Below are 18,345 nucleotides of genomic sequence, written 5' to 3'. Positions count from 1 at the left end.
AGTGACTTCACAAGTGAGTGTGCATCTAAAGTATACAGACACTACATTGATTATGAATTAGGACATTGGAGCCTCATATACTATATCAACAACCTCTCCCTCAACGTGATCAAGACAAAGGACATGATCAGGGACTACAGGAAAAGGAGGGTTGACATGCTCCCATTGTCATCGATGGGGGCTGTAGTGGAGCAGATTGAGAGCTTCAAGGTCCTTGGTGTCCACATCACCTACTATCATGGTAGAAAAATACCAAGACAGTCGTGAAGAGGGCACGACAACGCCTATTCCCCCTAAGGAGACTGAAAAGATTTGGCATGGGTCCTCTGATCCTCAAAAAGTTATACAGCTGCACCATCGAGAGCATCCTTACTGGTTGCATCACCGCCTGGTATGGCAACTGCTCGCATTCCGACCGCAAGGGGCTACAGAGGGTAGTACATACGGGCCAGTACATCACTGGGGCCAAGCTTCCTGCCATCTAGGACATCTATACCAGCAGTGTCAGAGGAAGGCCCTAAAAATTCCCAAAGACTCCAGCCACCCTAGCCATATGCTGTTCTCTCTGCTGCCGCACGGCAAGCGGTACTGGAGTGCCAAGTCTAGGTCCAACTGGCTTCTTAACAGCTTCTAACCCCAAGCTATAAGACTGCTGAATAGCTAATCAAATGGCTACCCGGACTATTTGCATTGACCCCCCTCCCTTTTTTACACCGCTGCTATTTACTGTTTATTATCTATGCATAGTCACTTTACCTACTGTACATGTACATATTACCTTAATTACCTCGACTAACCTGTACCTCCGCACATGGACTTGGTACCGGTACCCCCTGTATATAGCCTCGTTATTGTTATTTTATTGTTTCTCTTTTATTTTTTTACTTTGGTTTATTTAGTAAAAATTTTCTTAACTCTTATTTTTCTTAAAATTGCATTGTTGGTTAAAGGGCTTGTAAGTAAGCATTTCACAGTAAGGGCTACACCAAAAACGTGGATGCTGATGAAGGCAGCAACCCGCACTTCTCTGATTCAGAGGGCTTGGATTAAATGCAGAAGACACATTTCAGTTGAAGGCATTCAGTTGTACAACTGACTAGATATCCCCCTTTCCCTTACCTGTTAGTATTTGTCACACGTGACAAATACAATTTGATTTGATTTGATCATCAACTACAATCTTTGGGCCAGTAGATGGTGCCATGGAACAACATATATGAAAGTAAATCAGACGACAAGCTACAAATAGCCTACTAGTTTATGGGTGAGGATAAATTAACTAAGAATATTTTCCAGATACACTACCGTTCAAAAGTTTGGGGTCACTTAGAAATGTCCTTGTTTTTGAAAGAAAAGCAATTTTTTTGTCCATTAAAATAACATTAAATTTTTCAGAAATACAGTGTAGACATTGTTAATGTTGTAAATGACTATTGTAGCTGGAAACGGCATATTTTTTATGGAATATCTACATAGGCGTACAGAGGCCCATTATCAGCAACCATCACTCCTGTGTTCCAATGGCACGTTGTGTTAGCTTATCCAAGTTTATCATTTTAAAAGGCTAATTGATCATTAGAAAACCCTTTTGCAATTATGTTAGCACAGCTGAAAACTGTTGTTCTGATTGAAGAAGCAATAAAACTGGCCTTCTTTCGACAAGTTGCTCCAGATGGAATAGCCTTCATGTCTAGTTTGAGAGACCCCTCACAAGTCCTCAACTGGCAGCTTCATTAAATAGTACCCACAAAACACCAGTCTCAATGTCAAAAGTGAAGAGGTGACTCTGGGTTACTGGCCTTCTGGGCAGAGTTGCAAAGAAAAAGCCATATCTCAGACTGGCCAATAAAAATAAAAGATTAAGATAAGCAAAAGAACACAGACACTGGACAGGGGAACTCTGCCTAGAAGGCCAGCATCCCGGAGTCGCCTCTTCGTTGAGACTGGTGTTTAACGAATACTATTTAATGAAGCTGTAGGTTGAGGACTTGTGAGGTGTCTGTTTCTCAAACTAGACACTCTAATGTACTTGTCCTCTTGCTCAGTTGTGCACCGAGGCCTCCCACTCTATCTATTCTGGTTAGAGCCAGTTTTCGCTGTTCTGTGAAAGGAGTAGTACACAGCATTGTATGAGATCTTCAGTTTGTTGGCAATTTCTCGCATGGAATAGCCTTCATTTCTCAGAACAAGAATAGACTGACGAGTTTCAAAAGAAAGTGCTTTGTTTCTGGCCATTTTGAGTCTGTAATCGAACCCACAAATGCTGATGTTCCAGATACTCAACTAGTCTAAAGAAGGCCAGTTTTATTGCTTCTTTAATCAGTACAACAGTTTTCAGGTGTGCTAACATAATAGCAAAAGGGTTCTCTAATGATAAATTAGCCTTTTAAAATGATAAACTTGCATTAGCTAACACAACGTGCCATTGGAACACAGGAGTGATGGTTGCTGATAATGGGCTTCTGTACGCCTATGTAGATATTCCATAAAAAGTCAGCCGTTTCCAGCTACAATAGTCATTTACAACATAAAAAATGTCTACACTGTATTTCTGAACAATTTTATGTTATTTTAATGGACAAAAAATGTGCTTTTCTTTAAAAAACAAGGACAATTCTAAGTGACCCCAAACTTTTGAATGGTAGTGTAATTATTCTGTTAAAGTCAAGAACTAGATAACTTTCTCAGAGTTTAACCGTACGGTAGAAAATAATCTAAAAATAGTGCAATGTGTAGGTAAGCCTACTCTTTTGTGCAGTTACAACAAAACAAAAAATTATGACTAGGCCTAATCTCTCCTGGACAGACTATGGAGCATGAGCATCTGACCAAATTACGGGATATTTTAGTTATGGTGTAACCGAGATTAATTAATGAGAAATAAAACCAGAATTCTCACATTGTTTCAATTGAACTTAATTTATTTTTATTATGATTTACTTTTGCACGACGGTATTTGATACATCACTTGCATAGAGAACAATACTTAGCTAAATCACAAAAATAACATTTTACTTCTAACACCGTTCGCCCTATCTGACGCTTATCCGAGTATGCAGCAGTTTGGAAGGTGGCTTTACATGGCAAAAGATCATTCTGAATCTCATCAAAAAATGTAATGAAACAACCAAACATCAATTAAGTTTCATTTTGCTACTACCACAAGAACATGTTGTCATCTCAAAGGTTACAATAATATTGTTGAACGTGTCTAATCAAAGGCCATCCTTCAATGACTAATTTCATTAGACCCTTATTTCTAGTGTGTCCACCAATGTGCAACATTTTTGAATTACCAGTGTGTACATTCAAATAACTATAATATAACTCCTAGAATACAGATTGTAGACAGCATATGCCTGCGATTGGCCATTGGTATGGCAGTTACAGCGGACTATGCTATTGGTTGGCCAAAGCTGGAATGTGAGGCATCACTGGCTCATTAGTATGCATGATTGGCCACATAGATCTGGTCGGATTCACTGTCCCCGCCACCAGTGTACTTCCCCTGACAGGCCAGGCCATTCACCTGATAGTGAGAGAAAGGGGATGGGGGTATGAGGGGCAAACACACAAACACTGTTAGGGGTGAAACTCACTTCATGTCAACTGAAAACATAGATCACTTCCTCAGATGACCGTTCCACATTTGAAAAATTGTGAAATGTTCTTAATAGCATTGTCCAGCTTTATAAAAACAAAAAAATATTCAGAAGAATTATGTTCCTCAACAATGCTAAGTGATAAAAGACAAAAGCCAGGTTGATTAAGAGTCTGAAAACAAAGTGATGTACATGCCTCTGCTCGCTTGATAAACTGCTCAGTTGCAGCACTCTCATTCTCTTTATGTCCCCGCCAGGTTTTGAGTGCGGACACCTGCAGGGCTCGGCCATACGAGAAGGTGAGGGTCCAGGGCTTCACCAGGGAGCAGTTGTTGATGGCATTCAGGTGGACAGAGGCCTCCTCTTCACTCTGACCCCCAGAGAGGAACGTCACTCCTGCACACACAGAAAACAAATAGAGTGAACAGTCAATGGATTTCTATCAGCACCATAAGTGCTTTACAAACGGCCAATAAATTAACCTATGTTCAATATGCCAAATCACTGGTATAGTGACTGAATCTGACACTAGTACTGTATATACCCTCTTTCTGAACTTCTCTGAGAGGCCAATGGCCTATGACCTTACCCGTGACAGCAGGAGGGACGGTGCGGCGCAAGGCAGTGACTGTTGCCATGGCGACCTCCTCTGCGCTGTATTTTGTGGGGCAGCTGTGGCCAGGAGTGGCCATATTGGGCTTGAGCAGAGTGCCCTCCAGGTACACATGATGGTCAGACATGGCCTTGTACAATGCAGCTAGCACCTGCACAACATGGGGAACACATGGAACATGATAAACTGGCACTGTTAGAAATACATATTACACACTAACAGGTTAAAAGTTGGGGTAAGGTCCCACCTTCTCTGTGACATACTGACAACGCCTCAGATCATGATCTCCATCAGGCAAAATCTCTGGCTCCACAATAGGCACAATCCCATGCTGGGTGACGGAAAAAGGACATAATTAGCATCATGATTAGAAGGTGATGCTGATGTTACGTACTGCAATTATAATATTTTCTCATACATGACATTGTGCCTTTACACTGCGTTTGTGGAGTTCTTACCTGCTGGCAAATGCTTGAATATCGAGCCAGAACATTTGCATTCTCTTCAATGGACAGTTTAGAGGGGGTGGTCTCACTGATCTTGAACACACAGCGCCACTTAGCAAAGTTTGCCCCGTCCTTCTTATACTGAGCACAGCGTTCTGAGAGCCCATCCAGTCCTACAGGATGAAAAAGAGATGAATAAGGCTGTAAAGGATTGGGATTCACCAGTGAGTGGCAGAATACATTTTGTAATTGTCAAATTCAGATAGTTTTGATGATCAGATTGAGTGGGACCCAAGGGGTCTCGGCCCTACCCTGAGTGGTAGATTCTCCATTGGTTCCTGCCAAGGGGACAACACCCTTGTCAACCTGAAGAAAAGGAGGTAGAGCAGATAATAAAATACAAATGACAATGGTCAATCCTCCCCTTCACACTAATCTTCTCTTTGTCTTAAAGCCAGCCATTTTCATCCAGATGGTGTTGATATTAATAGCAGCCATTCTATCCATAGCACTGCCATCCATCAGGAGTAGAACTCCTGATCAGAGTATATCTGTACTACTCTTTGGTCTCCATAATGTTGAAACCTGCTCCCTTCCTGGGACTGTCCATTGGAGCATATCAAGTAACCGTATGCTCCACATTTTCATTCCTTCCCTCACTAATGTTATATACAGTAGAAGTAGGGTCAAGACGTATTCTTGCCCAAGCTAGAGACCAGAGACATAAAACATACTTAAGATGTCACCATTGGCCCTTTTGAACCCTGTGCTCATACAGTACCTTGATGCCCACAGTGATGCCCCTGTCCTTGATCATCTTGACGAAGGGCGTGCCGTCGTCAGCGTGCTGGTACAGCGTCTCGTGGAAGAAAATGACTCCTCCGATGCAGCTGTTGATGCGGTCGTCAGCACTGAAGAGGATCTGGCGGTACTGCCGGCGGTTCTCCTCAGTGTTCTCAACCCCTATCTGGTTAAGGCGCTTTGCCATGCTGCCTGTTTCCAGGAACATTAGAAACAAACATGTTCACAGTCTGGTAAACCTACAATTATAAAAACTGAATAATCTATTGGACACCATCCTGTACCACTGCTTTGTAGTGGGTTCTGTCAAGCACCACTGGAAATTAAGATTTGTCTGATTTCTTGAAAGTAGGTCCCACTGTCTTGTTAATACCATACATAAATGTAAATTGTTGTATAATAATTTTCATTACGATGGTTTTCCAATGCATAGAGAAGATGCAGAGCTCCTTACTGACCCACAGACTCATCAGCAGCCAGGATGCCCTTCCCTGGAGTGACGATACGAAGTGCAATCTCCTGGAGCTCCCTCTTCTGACCACTGGAGAGGGCTGGGAACTGGTGTGTCATCCTGAGAGATGGTCGATCACACAACCTGCATAGGGATATCATTAGATATCAGATCTTGCACATCTTTGCTGGTCTAAATTGATCAAAATTCACTCAGGGAAATATTTAGCTAGAGACATAGATCAACCGTAGGGGCATATCTCTCCCATCCAATGGACTAAAGTACTTAAGTACTTTGGGGGGTTTCTGTACTTTACTATTTACATGTTTGACAACTTTTACTTTTACTTCACTACATTCCTAAATAAAATAATGTTATTTTTACTCCATACATTTTCCCTCACACCCAAAAGTACTTGTTACATTTTGAATGTTTAGCAGGACAGTAAAATGGTCTAATTACACGTACTTATCAAGAGAATACGTGATCATCCCTACTGCCTCTGATCTGGCAGACTCACTAAAAAAAAATGCATTGTTTGTAAATTATGTTGGAGTGTGACCCTGGCTATCCGTAAATGTTAAAAACAAGAAAATGGTGCTGACTGCTTTGCTTAATATAAGGAATTTGAAATAACGTATACTTTTACTTTTGATACTTAAGTATATTTGAGCAATTATGTTTAGTTTTCATACTTAAGTATATTTAAAACCAAATACTTTTATACTTTTACTCAAGTAATATTTTACTGGGTGACTTTCACTTTTACTTGGGTAATTTTCTATTAAGGTGTATTTACTTTTACTCGAGTATGACAATTGGGTACTTTTTCCACCACTGCTCCCATCCTCTCAAATCCCAGGGATTTTGGCTGAGTGACTGTCCTTATTGGCACATTGTCAGCTGGGATTAGGGATGTGTGGACCTTTGTGCTGACTATGCAGCCCACCAAACAAATAGCCCAGCAGGCACAAGAAAGGTGAAGGAATTCTGTCAGTCCAAACCAGGGAGTTTTTCAGAAATATTACCCTGATTCTGTGTAGCAACATCAAATTGGTAAGTGGAAAAAACACTTATGAGATAGTAATACATCAAATTCACATAGAGACTATACATTTCTACTATTTCTTGAGAGCAGAAGGCCCCTAATCACGCTTCCCACTTGCTGATGTAGCAGCGCTGACTACAGTGATCTGTGGGGTCGCACAATGCACTTGTTGATTCATGCGTTCATATCACATCCCTTGATAGTGGGTATGGCAAATCACCATGTCAACACAGACCCTCAGCTTTCACACTCCACTGTCTGCAATAACCAAGGAAAAATAAAACAATAGCCAGTAAAAAAAGTAAATCTACCATGCATTGACTTATCATCATGTCACTCCAATCCACTCTTTTAATTTGGTTTAGTAAATTGCAAGACAATAACAATCCATTGTTATATCTTTAGTTTTCCAAATAAAACAGAAAAAACATTACTTTAATAGCATCATCTGCATCTCTGTGTACCACTCATCCAATAGTTGAACATTCATAGCAGCTCAATATCATATTCTCTATCCTGTTTACTAAAGCTTGCTGGAATGAAAAGTAAATGTGAAAAAACTTAAGAACCTTACCTGACAGGATGCTAATTCAGAATTCACTTTTTCACTGGAGAAGTGATAGACACTGCGCTGTCTGACAGACTGCTGCTCCCTTGTATCCCACTCAGCTCTGTGACCTCCAAAACCAACACCTCTAGGGCGGGGCTTAATGACAGGGTGGGGCTTGTTGATGTATAATAGATAACTATGGATGAATACATTCAACAAGAGGGGGCTGTTGGGAGGAGCTATAGGAGAACAGGCTTTTTGTAATGGCTGGAATGGCATCAATGGAACAGAGTCAAACAAGTTATTGTCAAGTGTTTGATACCATTCCATTGATTTCCATCCTCCTGTAGCTCCTCCTACCAGCCTCTTCTGCATTCAACATAAACTCTGCATTCAACATAAACTCTGCATTCAACATAAACTAATCCATCATTCCAAGTCTTTACAATGAAAATGATACTTTTATTGCAAGTACAAGTTGTCTTGTTCTGACAAGTTGTCCCAATGGCAGTTCAATCAATAGTTCAGTGGATGAAGCATGAAGCTAATTAATCATTCCAAACAACAGTTTTGTGTTTCTCTAAATTGTTTTTACATAGAAGTTAGATTTCAAGAAGCCTGGTTACTTAAAACAGCATCATTGTGTACACCCAGGTCCATTACAGTATGTTGGCCCAATAAGGTTTTTTTTAAGCTATAATAACTCTGAACCCTTCAGCGCAACCTCATTTAAGTGTTAAACCAATTTGCTCACTATTTTCCTCTAATTAGTTGAAATCATAGACTTATATAATTAGGTTGAACTATGCCTTAGGCACATTTCTGAATCTCTTGGCAATTCAGACCTCCCCCTTAGACCCAGAAGAAAAGCTCAGTCTCAGAGCAATTCAAACACTCCTATGCATATCTGCATTATGCATTAGTAGTAAAGCATGTGTAATAATAGGTTCAGAAATAGTGTTTACAGGTTTACAGTGGATGTAAATTATGAAATATAGAACTGTGACATAGATAAGAGAGAAATGGGGTCAGAAAGATTTTTTTTATATGAACAAGATATAACAACAATCAATGTTTGAGTTGTTTACATAGGTCGATAATCAAGATCAGGTCCATCACATGAAGATCAACAGTAATAGGCTACATTGTCTTTATGGTGGCATTGTTACATTTTCACTTGAAGTGGTTGGATAAAATGCATATAAAATTCTATAAAGAATGACATGCATTTGACAGTAAATACTTAATTCAATCATGCAGGCATTATATAAAGTCTCATCAAGTGTTTGAATTTGATCCTTTATTTGGCAAGTTGAATATCTCCCATTTTCTGTATAGAAATGAGAAAATATATTTTCCACTTTTCTAGGACAACTCACTTGTTCTAGTGTTATTTTATGGGACTTCTCCATCCCTCCCTCCATAATTGTGTCAGTGTGCTAGAGGTGTCTACCAATGTAAAGATGTGGGTCACTGGACTAACACCACAGACATACTGTACCAGACCTGTTTAAGACAAGGGCCTGAAGGGGAATTCAATGTCAGACCGCAGAGAGAGAGGAGCCCACTACACCTTCCTATTCAGGAGACATTTTAGGAAGATGACTGGGACTTGTGCTTAGATTATATTTAGCCGTCTCCATTGGGGCAGTAGCTATTTTTTTCTGTTTAAACCTAATTAAAACATTTAATGACGATGCTTTATCTGTTCTTCAATTTGACATCCTATTAGGTTGCTCCCTTAAGGATTTCTCTATGTTCTCAGAGTTTTACCAAATAGGTCACCGTCACACCAAGGTCTTGGAAAAAAGTTGGTGTTGTGTATCCAGGTGTAGTGCAATATAAATACTGTACAGTATGTGTTAACATAATATATAAAATATGCCATTTAGCAGATGCTTTTATCCTAAAGGACTTACAGTAGTGTATCATCCATACATTTTCATATGGGTGGCCTGGGCCCCAGCAGGAATCGAACCCATGACCGTGACGTTGCAAGCTCCATGAACCACACAGATTTCAGAGGAAAAACCATTTGAAATACCCAATGAATGATACTCTGTAAGACTGATACTTTTCTGTTTGGTAACAATAAACTGAAAGCCTCCTCTTGTATTGTACTGGCTCAAATGTGTGTATGTTCTCTGCGGTCATGACTGATGATCAGGTGTCTGAAGTGACTCAGGCTCTATATCTGGAACAGCTAACAACATCTAACCTAAAAAACCTGTGGAACTTAGCAACTCTTTTTTAACACTTCAAGTGGCTCCAAAGAAGAGGCTATGCTTAAACGTACATATTTCCTTTGATATTTCTCCTATTATATCATGACAGGAGACAACTCCATCGTGAGTTTATAGGGGCTTTCATTATTCAGCTGTTACTGTGGTTGGGTGAAACACATCAACAATTAGTGAAATTTAATGAGAAATGGATATACAGCAAGACTGTGTGAACAGTCAAAGGCCTTGCGATTAGTCACACAACAGTCAATCAAATAATTGATGGCCTAAGCCATCAAACATAAAATTACACAGAATAAAACACTTGTTAAAAAAATATATATGTGAAAGGATTTTCAGGAAAATAGAGATCTTCTTATATAAATTTACTGACAAAGGTAAAAGGTCAAACATGCAGGTGGTTGATCCACATTTTAAAATAGTGTGCTGTTACAGGCAGTGCCTTGAGAGGCTTTGAGTTTCAGTACTGTTCATCTCAATGGGAAATAGAATTGTTATAAACCCTTTTTGGTAAATGGTGGTTTTCAGTGTATTAAAGCTCATGTATATTTATCACCCCATTAAATGGGTATGCAAAGAGGTATACAGAGGAAGAAAGGGAGCCAAATAGGCCAAGTAAATAAAGAAAACTTACAGTCGTGGCCAAAAGTTGAGAATGACACAAATATGAATTTTCACAAAGTCTGCTGCCTCAGTTTGTATGATGGCAATTTGCATATACTCCAGAATGTTATGAAGAGTGATCAGATGAATTGCAATTAATTGCAAAGTCCCTCTTGCCAATGAACTGAATTCCAAAAAAACATTTCCACTGCATTTCTGCAGAAGGCTTCAGGGCGCCCAAGAAAGTCCAGCAAGCGCCAGGACCGTCTCCTAAAGTTGATTCAGCTGCGGGATGGGGGCACCACCAGTACAGAGCTTGCTCAAGAATGGCAACAGGCAGGTGTGAGTACATCTGCACGCACAGTGAGGCAAAGACTTTTGGAGGATGGCCTGGTGTCAAGAAGGGCAGCAAAGAAGCCACTTCTCTCCAGGAAAAACATCAGGGACAGACTGATATTCTGCAAAAGGTACAGGGATTGGACTGCTGAGGACTGGGGTAAAGTCATTTTCTCTGATGAATCCCCTTTCCGATTGTTTGGGGCATCCGGAAAAAAGCTTCTCCGGAGAAGACAAGGTGAGCGCTACCATCAGTCCTGTGTCATGCCAACAGTAAAGCATCCTGAAACCATTCATGTGCGGGGTTGCTTCTCAGCCAAGGGAGTGCTCACTCACAATTTTGCCTAAGAACACAGCCATGAATAAAGAATGGTACCAACACATCCTCCAAGAGCAACTTCTCCCAACCATCCAGGAACAGTTTGGTGACCAACAATGCCTTTTCCAGTATGATGGAGCACCTTGCCATATGGCAAATGTGATAACTAAGTGGTTCAGGGAACAAAACATCGATATTTTGGGTCCATGGCCAGGAAACTCCCCAGACCTTAATCGAATTGAGAACTTGTGGTCAATCCTCAAGAGGCGGGTGGACAAACAAAACCCCACAAATTCTGACAAACTCCAAGCATTGATTATGCAAGAATGGGCTGCCATCAGTCAGGATGTGGCCCAGAAGTTAATTGACAGCATGCCAGGGCGGATTGCAGAGGTCTTGAAAAAGGGTCAACACTGCAAATATTGACTCTTTGCATCAACGTCATGTAATTGTCAATAAAAGCCTTTGACACTTATGAAATGCTTGTAATTATACTTCAGTATTCCATAGTAACATCTGACAAAAATATCTAGACACTGAAGCAGTAAACTCTGTGGAAATTAATATTTGTGTCACTCTCAAAACTTTTGGCCACAACTGTACAGTGCATTCGCAAAGTATTCAGACCCCTTAACTTTTACCACATTTTGTTACATTACAGCATTATTCTAAAATTGATTTAATAATTTTTTTCTCAATCTACACACAATACTCCACAATGACAAAAGCGAAAACAGGTTTTTAGAAATGTTTGCAAATGCATATAAAAAAAACTATTCAGACCCTTTGCTATGAGACTCGAAATTGAGCTCAGGTGCATCCTGTTTCCATTGATAATTCTTGAGATGTTTCTACAACTTGATTGGAGTCCACCTGTTGTAAATTCAACTGATTGGACATGATTTGGAAAAGCACACACCTGTCTATATATGGTCCCATAGTTGACAGTGCATGTCACAGCAAAAACCAAGCCATGAGGTCAAAGGAATTGTCCGTAGAGCTCTGAGACAGGATTGTGTCGAGGCACCGATCTGGGGTAGTGTGGCAAAAAAAATATTCAGCATTGAAGATCCCCAAGAACACTGTGGCCTCCATCATTCTTAAATGGAAAAGTTTGGAACCACCAAGACTCTTCCTAGAGCTGGCTGCCCGGCCAAACTGAGCAATTGTGGGAAAAGTGCCTTGGTCAGGGAGGTGACCAAGAACCCGAACACTCCTACAGAGCTCCAGAGTTCCTCTGTGGAGATGGGAGAACCTTCCAGAAGGACAACCATCTCTGCAGCACTCCACCAATTAGGCCTTTATGGTAGACTGGAGCGAAGGTTCACCTTTCAACAGGACAACAACCCTAAGCACACAGCCAAGACAATGCAAGAGTGGAGTCAGGACAAGTCTCTGAATGTCCATGAGTGGCCCAGCCAGAGCCCGAACCCGATCGAACATCTCTGGAGAGACCTGAAAACAGCTGTACAGCGACGCTCCCCATCCAACCTGACAACGCTTGAGAATCTGCAGAAAATAATAGGAGAAACTCCCCAAATACAGGTGTGCAAAGCTTGTAGCGTCATACCCAAGAAGACTTGAGGATGTAATCGCTGTCAAAGGTGCTTCAACAAAGTACTGAGTAAAGGGTCTGAATATTTATGTAAATGTGATATTTCAGTTTTTATGTTTGCTAAATTTTCTAAACCTGTTTTTGTTTTGTCTATATGGGGTATCGTGTGTAGATTAAGAGGGAAGAAAACAATTAAATACATTTTAGAATAAGGCCATAACGTAACAAAATGTGGAAAAAGTCAAGGAGTCTGAATACTTTCCAAATGCACTGTACAGTAGCTTTTTCACAACCAAGTATACATGTGGTACAAAGTATATATCAAATGTTTCCATTAATTTGCAGGCAGTATTGAGGCAAAGTAGAACAGGCACATCTCATTCACTACAACCCTGAGCTGTAGCCAGAGCCTGGCTCAGGTCAATGTTGGCCAAGGTAGGTGACAGGTCAGTGGGGCTGGTAGGGGAGAGTAGGATGTCACAGTCAAAGTTCTGGAAGTAGTCCATAGACAGGCCCCGCATTGCTTTGACTGGACGATCAGGATGGTTCTTCAGTTCAATAATTAATTCAACAGGTCTGTAGTAGCTGAGAGTCGAAGGAAGTGCCATGAAAAAATATCTGCCTTTTGAAGCGCTCCAGGCTATGCAGGCGATGGGCTGGGTTCTTGCATAGGAGCTGGAGTCACAAACAGGATGGAGAAAGAAAGATAAGCATTGAGAATTTGTTGTGATGGTATTTTGTTGATATTCTGAGACAATCCTACTACAGATGACTTCTGACCTCTGTGAGCAGAAAAACTAGTGCAGGCCTGAAGGTCTTGGGTATGGAGTATGGGCAGTCTCTGACCTTTCTCAGCATGTTGCAGTGGTCTGGCTCTGGAGGCACAGGGAACCATGGAGATGGCAGAATTAGCACCAACAACAGCATTTAAATTTGCATGACAGGACAGCTTAAAAGAAGAAGAAAAACAACCTTTCTAATAACTATTACATCATCACATTCATTTAATTAAGATGTGCGGTCACCACAACAGTTCCTTTCCAGTCACCATTGAGAACAACAGAATGCCGAGAGACCACCAATCAGCAGCATGGCTGTATGGACCCCCACTCAGGACTTCAGGAGCTGTTTAGACAGAGGATCATCCCAGTGAGATTATAATAGGTGCTTCATGTGTAGTGACCATTAACTTTGCCTGATCCCAAGAATCTCACCCATGTATTGGATTGTCCCACAAATTGTAAATGCTCTTGTGCCCTGCTCAAGACGGCGAGAAAGTCCAAAGTCAGCTAAACGCAGATGACCTGCATCAAACAGATACAGCTGTATTTTACATACAGTACTATACAAATCCAATTCCGGTTATTCTACCTGACTAATATGAAGCTTAAACTACTTTCACCATAAAAATAATATCTTCGAGAATATTCCCAACAACAACAACACTGAAGTTTCCACTGTATTATAAGGCCCTCTAGTGTTGTCTTATATTTTTTTGCAGTAGAAAGTAAACTAAACCATACGTCAAATGTATGCATCTGTAAAGAACGTCACGATGCTTGTTTAGCGGGTACGACTTCCTCCTGATTCGGCCAATACCTGGGGCGAACTCAGGATCTCTGCCTCACAAAATACACGTGACCGTCCTCCCTCAAGCGTCTTAGCCGATCGCGCCACCTCAAAAGCTAGCTAATGAGATGACGCAAGCAGGACACTTAAGGCTGAGGAGTACGTTTCACACATCCCCATGTGCTACACATGCATGACTGTACTGTAAACTGCTTTGGATAAAAGTGTCTACTAAATGGTATATATATGAATATATTTATTAAGCCAGCATTACCTTGGTCAGACAGAAGGACATTCTCCATCTAAAAAATCTATAATAATCAGATGATTATAAACTTTCCAGTGACGTTATAAATATGAGTCATTTAGTTGCAAGAATACGTAAGTTATGTACAAAGAATAATGTTCATGATCAAAACAAACGTTGATACCTTCACATCCCTATGCATGATCCCAAAGTCGTGAAGGAAACCTACCGATCAGACACACCCATTATAATAAGTAAAGGTGAAACTTAAACAATGATCTCATACACATTTTTGGAAAACTATATTTTGTATATACACTTGAGGGACACTCACCCAAAGCACAGTCTAGCTCTGCAGCGAACACCCGAGCCTCATCATCCCCAAACTGGCCCTTCAGTATCCAGTAGGTGTACAGGTCTCCAGTACTGCAGTACTCACACACTGTGGGAAGACAGACACACACAATGATCCATCTTAGTACATAACAAGGCTATCTACAGTACACTGATCCAGGGCTGGGAGTAGATGACCCTTGCTGAGCAGTGGAGGAGAGAAGCAATAGGAGAAAACAATTAATTTGTCGGAAGTCACAGGGTTGCACGTTTTTTAAGGCTGGGGGAAGCGTAGGAAGGGAAAGGGCTGATGTTGGGGAAGGAGCTAAGTGTCAGTGAGAGACACAAATGAACTCAAACTCCACTAATAAGGGTGTTATTAAAAAATCTAAAGGAAGGGAAATTCGGTTCAGAGGCCACAGGACTGTATGATACACACTGAAATCTCAGTAGATGGCAGTATAATTCTTCAGACGAGTCATGAGGCTCAAACTGAGGAGACAACAGTAAATAGCAGAAAGGCCAGATAATACCATAGTTGACACTCCTGCTAGGGAGAGCGAGACAACCCATTGGGCTGAATCAACGTTGAACTGGTTGAACAACGTTGAACTGACGTCTGTGCCCAGTTGGAAGCTCCTATGTGAGACACAGGGAGTGTAAAGAGAGGAGCGGATAAATAGGGATCTAGCTATATCACATTAGTCACTCACTAATGAAGAGGTGGCGCTGGGTCTGCCAGCAGTCCTGCAGATTGTGGAGGAATGGGTGGCTGAGCTGCTGCTGCAACGCAACAGGCAACACACACAGCAAAAGTGTGTATGTCAGCAAAGACACAAAGTATAACGAAATGTGATTTAGGAGGGATCTGAATGTAACCAGGTATCTTCAACGATGGCAAATGTTTTTATTTTATTTTTGTTTAGCAAAAGCTCCATGGGACCATGTTTGTTGTTGCATAGAAGCTCATAGGGATAATTGTCATAGTCATTGTTAGAGCTCAGTGAGTCATTGTTTCCAGCATGTTATCCCTAAACTAAGTTAGGAGCTAAGCTAGGATAGCAGCTTTACAGTTCATCCTGCAGTGTGACCGACCTGAACGATGACATCCTCCTTTGACTGTCCCAGGACCCCATGCTTCAGTATCTCAGACTTGGGTAAAACCTGTAGAGCAACACAATACAATAAAATGAAATGCAGGGTAGGAATAGAATACACTAGATGTGTGTAGATGTCACATGAAATACAGTGCTGGTTAAATGTGATGTGGCAGGAGGCTGAGGAGATTCACCTTAACTGCATCAGTCTTCTCCTTCGACCTGTCCTTTACTTTGAAGATAGGACCAACGGAGCCTTTGGCTATGAAGCCCAGGATCTGAATGTCATGGAGAGAGTGAGATTCAAATGTTGCATTATTATTAAACATTGGTATCATTCAAGGTAGGTTTCACACCAGATAGACCATCATATCATTTATTTCCCCCCCATATAGAATAACTTAGTCAGCGTCCAATCAAGAAGTAATTAGTTACTGATTTATCATTTTTTTGCCTATCAATGAATGATTTCATTACATCTGCTGAAGAGGCAACCTTTTCATCAAAGATTGAAATCATGTGTGGTCCAGGTGTTCAATCCAAATGAAGTTAAGGAGGACTACCTGAAAATTATCTTGCCCAGGAAATTTACGGTGTGGGAACTCAGGCAGAAAGACAGAGATGAAGCCAGGGAGAGTCAACTCCATGCCAGGCTTCTGAGGGCTGTGTCCTGGGGGGAGGAGGTCCTCAGGGATTGGGGCTCCGCTGCCGAGCACCATGCCCTGTGTGGCCAGAACAGGTGGGCCAAGGTGGCGAAGTCCATCAGTAAAGGATATTCCAATATTGGAGAGAAGGCCATGCCAGCCTTGGTTGTGTCGTCTCTCCTGGCTTGGCACCCGTTTCTACATTGAGGACAGCGGCTTTCTAATTAGTGATGGTTCTAATTACAAGTTGTGCTGTGAGTAGCAAGTAAGTATAGCTACATGTCAAACATCTGTTGATGTTACTTACTGGCATATGCCACACTAGAATCATGCAGGACTAAATCAGCATTGGATAAAGATTTCACATGAACATTTGCCAACATAAACAAACGATTGTTGAAGATATTCATTAGAAACCTCTTAAAGATCAGCCCCTTTTTTACCTAAAATGACATACCCAAATCTAACTGCCTGTAGCTCAGGACCTGAAGCAAGGATATGCATGTTCTTGATACCATTTGAAAGGAAACACTTTGAAGTTTGTGGAAATGTGAAATGAATGTAGTATAACACATTAGATCGGGTAAAAGATAATACAATGAAAAAAACATGTTTTTTTGTACCATCATCTTTGAAATGCAAGAGAAAGGACATGTCGTCTTATTCCAGTCCAGGCGCCACTAGATGGCAGCAGCGTATGTGAAAAGTTTTAGACTGATCCATTGAACCATTGCATATCGGTTCAAAATGTATCAAGACTGCCCAAATGTGCCTAATTGGTTTATTAATACATTTTCAAGTTCATAATTGTGCAATCAAACAATTGCATGCTATTCTTTCAATGTAATAGCTACTGTAAATTGAACAGTGCAGCTAGATTAACAAGTATTTAAGCTTTCTGCCCATATCAGATATGTCTATGTCCTGGGAAATGTTCATGTTACTTACAACCTCATGCCACATTAGCTTAACCGTCCCGTGGAAGGGGGGGGGGGGGGGGGGGGGGACAGATCCTGTATTTCTCATTAATTCTATTTTCATGTAGATTATCTCAGAGTCCAGTCTGTTTTAATTACTTTTAGTCCATTCTACTCCAGGCACAAGAGAATTTCCCAGCAGCCACAGTGAGCCACTCCCCCGTCCCTTTTAATACAACTCCCCAAGGACCCTTAGGCGCTTTGCATTAAAAACAGTTCAGTGCACTCATATCATATTGGCCAGATCCACGTGCCCCTGAAATGTCATTGTAAAATATTTACTTAAAAATTGTATTTAAAAACATAGTTCAGTTTACATATACATTTCATTAACCTGTTAACTATTCCAATGCATATTCATAAAACACTGTTCAAAGTAAGGTGCTCATCACCGGTTTATATTCGCTGAACTCACGTCTTTCTAAACGCCAATATTGTCGCGAGCTAGCGGCTAGCCTACTATATAAAGATACAAATGCATCACGTATGTGGAACAGACAGTAGATTTGTAGGCTAAAGCAGTCTAAATAAACATGTGTTCAAACCTGATAACTTAATAGATAGGTGTAGACTACGTCTGAATATCAATTACCTTGTGTTTACTTGAGTTGCTGGCCATCACATTGCTTGGTAAACCTCGATCAACCACACATTCATTATTTTCCCAATTGGTTAGTTTAAACACTGTCTTACAATGCCTTGTAAAACATCAAGCGCACATTCCTGACCCGCCATGACTGAAAAGCTCGCAGGGTGGGTCTGATCATCTCGAGACGAATGATAACCTCACATTCGATGGTGTTCTACAGAAGGCGAAATTCTGCTCCAGTTAACCCTGTCAGATGAACGATCAAATCAGCCACTCACACTCCACTGGAATAACGGCTAAAATCAAAACTCCACATTTCTGT

The 18,345-nt window shown here is 41.0% G+C and overlaps 1 protein-coding gene and 1 pseudogene across 1 annotated transcript; both read right to left on the bottom strand.

The window, feature by feature from the left end:
- Window positions 1–2,900: 2,900 nt before the first annotated feature.
- Window positions 2,901–7,645, bottom strand: LOC129831998 (fructose-bisphosphate aldolase C-like). The gene is made up of 9 exons (XM_055895697.1): window positions 7,536–7,645; window positions 5,921–6,057; window positions 5,443–5,654; window positions 4,973–5,027; window positions 4,674–4,834; window positions 4,463–4,546; window positions 4,192–4,366; window positions 3,799–3,998; window positions 2,901–3,529 (listed from the first exon to the last, which is right to left on the bottom strand). Exons 2-9 carry the CDS (start codon window positions 6,030–6,032, stop codon window positions 3,443–3,445), a joined length of 1,086 nt encoding a protein of 361 aa, XP_055751672.1. The 5' UTR covers window positions 6,033–6,057; window positions 7,536–7,645; the 3' UTR covers window positions 2,901–3,442.
- Window positions 7,646–9,860: 2,215 nt separating this feature from the next.
- Window positions 9,861–18,340, bottom strand: LOC129831996 (ribosomal protein S6 kinase-related protein-like; annotated as a pseudogene).
- Window positions 18,341–18,345: the final 5 nt, after the last annotated feature.

The sequence above is a fragment of the Salvelinus fontinalis genome, chromosome 33, assembly GCF_029448725.1.
Source record: "Salvelinus fontinalis isolate EN_2023a chromosome 33, ASM2944872v1, whole genome shotgun sequence".
Taxonomy (NCBI): domain Eukaryota; kingdom Metazoa; phylum Chordata; class Actinopteri; order Salmoniformes; family Salmonidae; genus Salvelinus; species Salvelinus fontinalis.
Note: the sequence above shows the minus strand (reverse complement) of the source record. Positions and strands in the feature narration are given on the sequence as shown.

Coding starts and splice junctions, on each gene's coding strand:
- LOC129831998 (XM_055895697.1), bottom strand. CDS start 6,032: ATGACACACCAGTTCCCAGCCCTCTCCAGTGGTCAGAAGAGGGAGCTC. Junction 4,547..4,673: donor ATTCAAGCATTTGCCAGCAG/GTAAGAACTCCA, acceptor TCCGTCACCCAG/CATGGGATTGTGCCTATTGT. Junction 3,530..3,798: donor AGTTTATCAAGCGAGCAGAG/GCATGTACATCA, acceptor TCTCACTATCAG/GTGAATGGCCTGGCCTGTCA.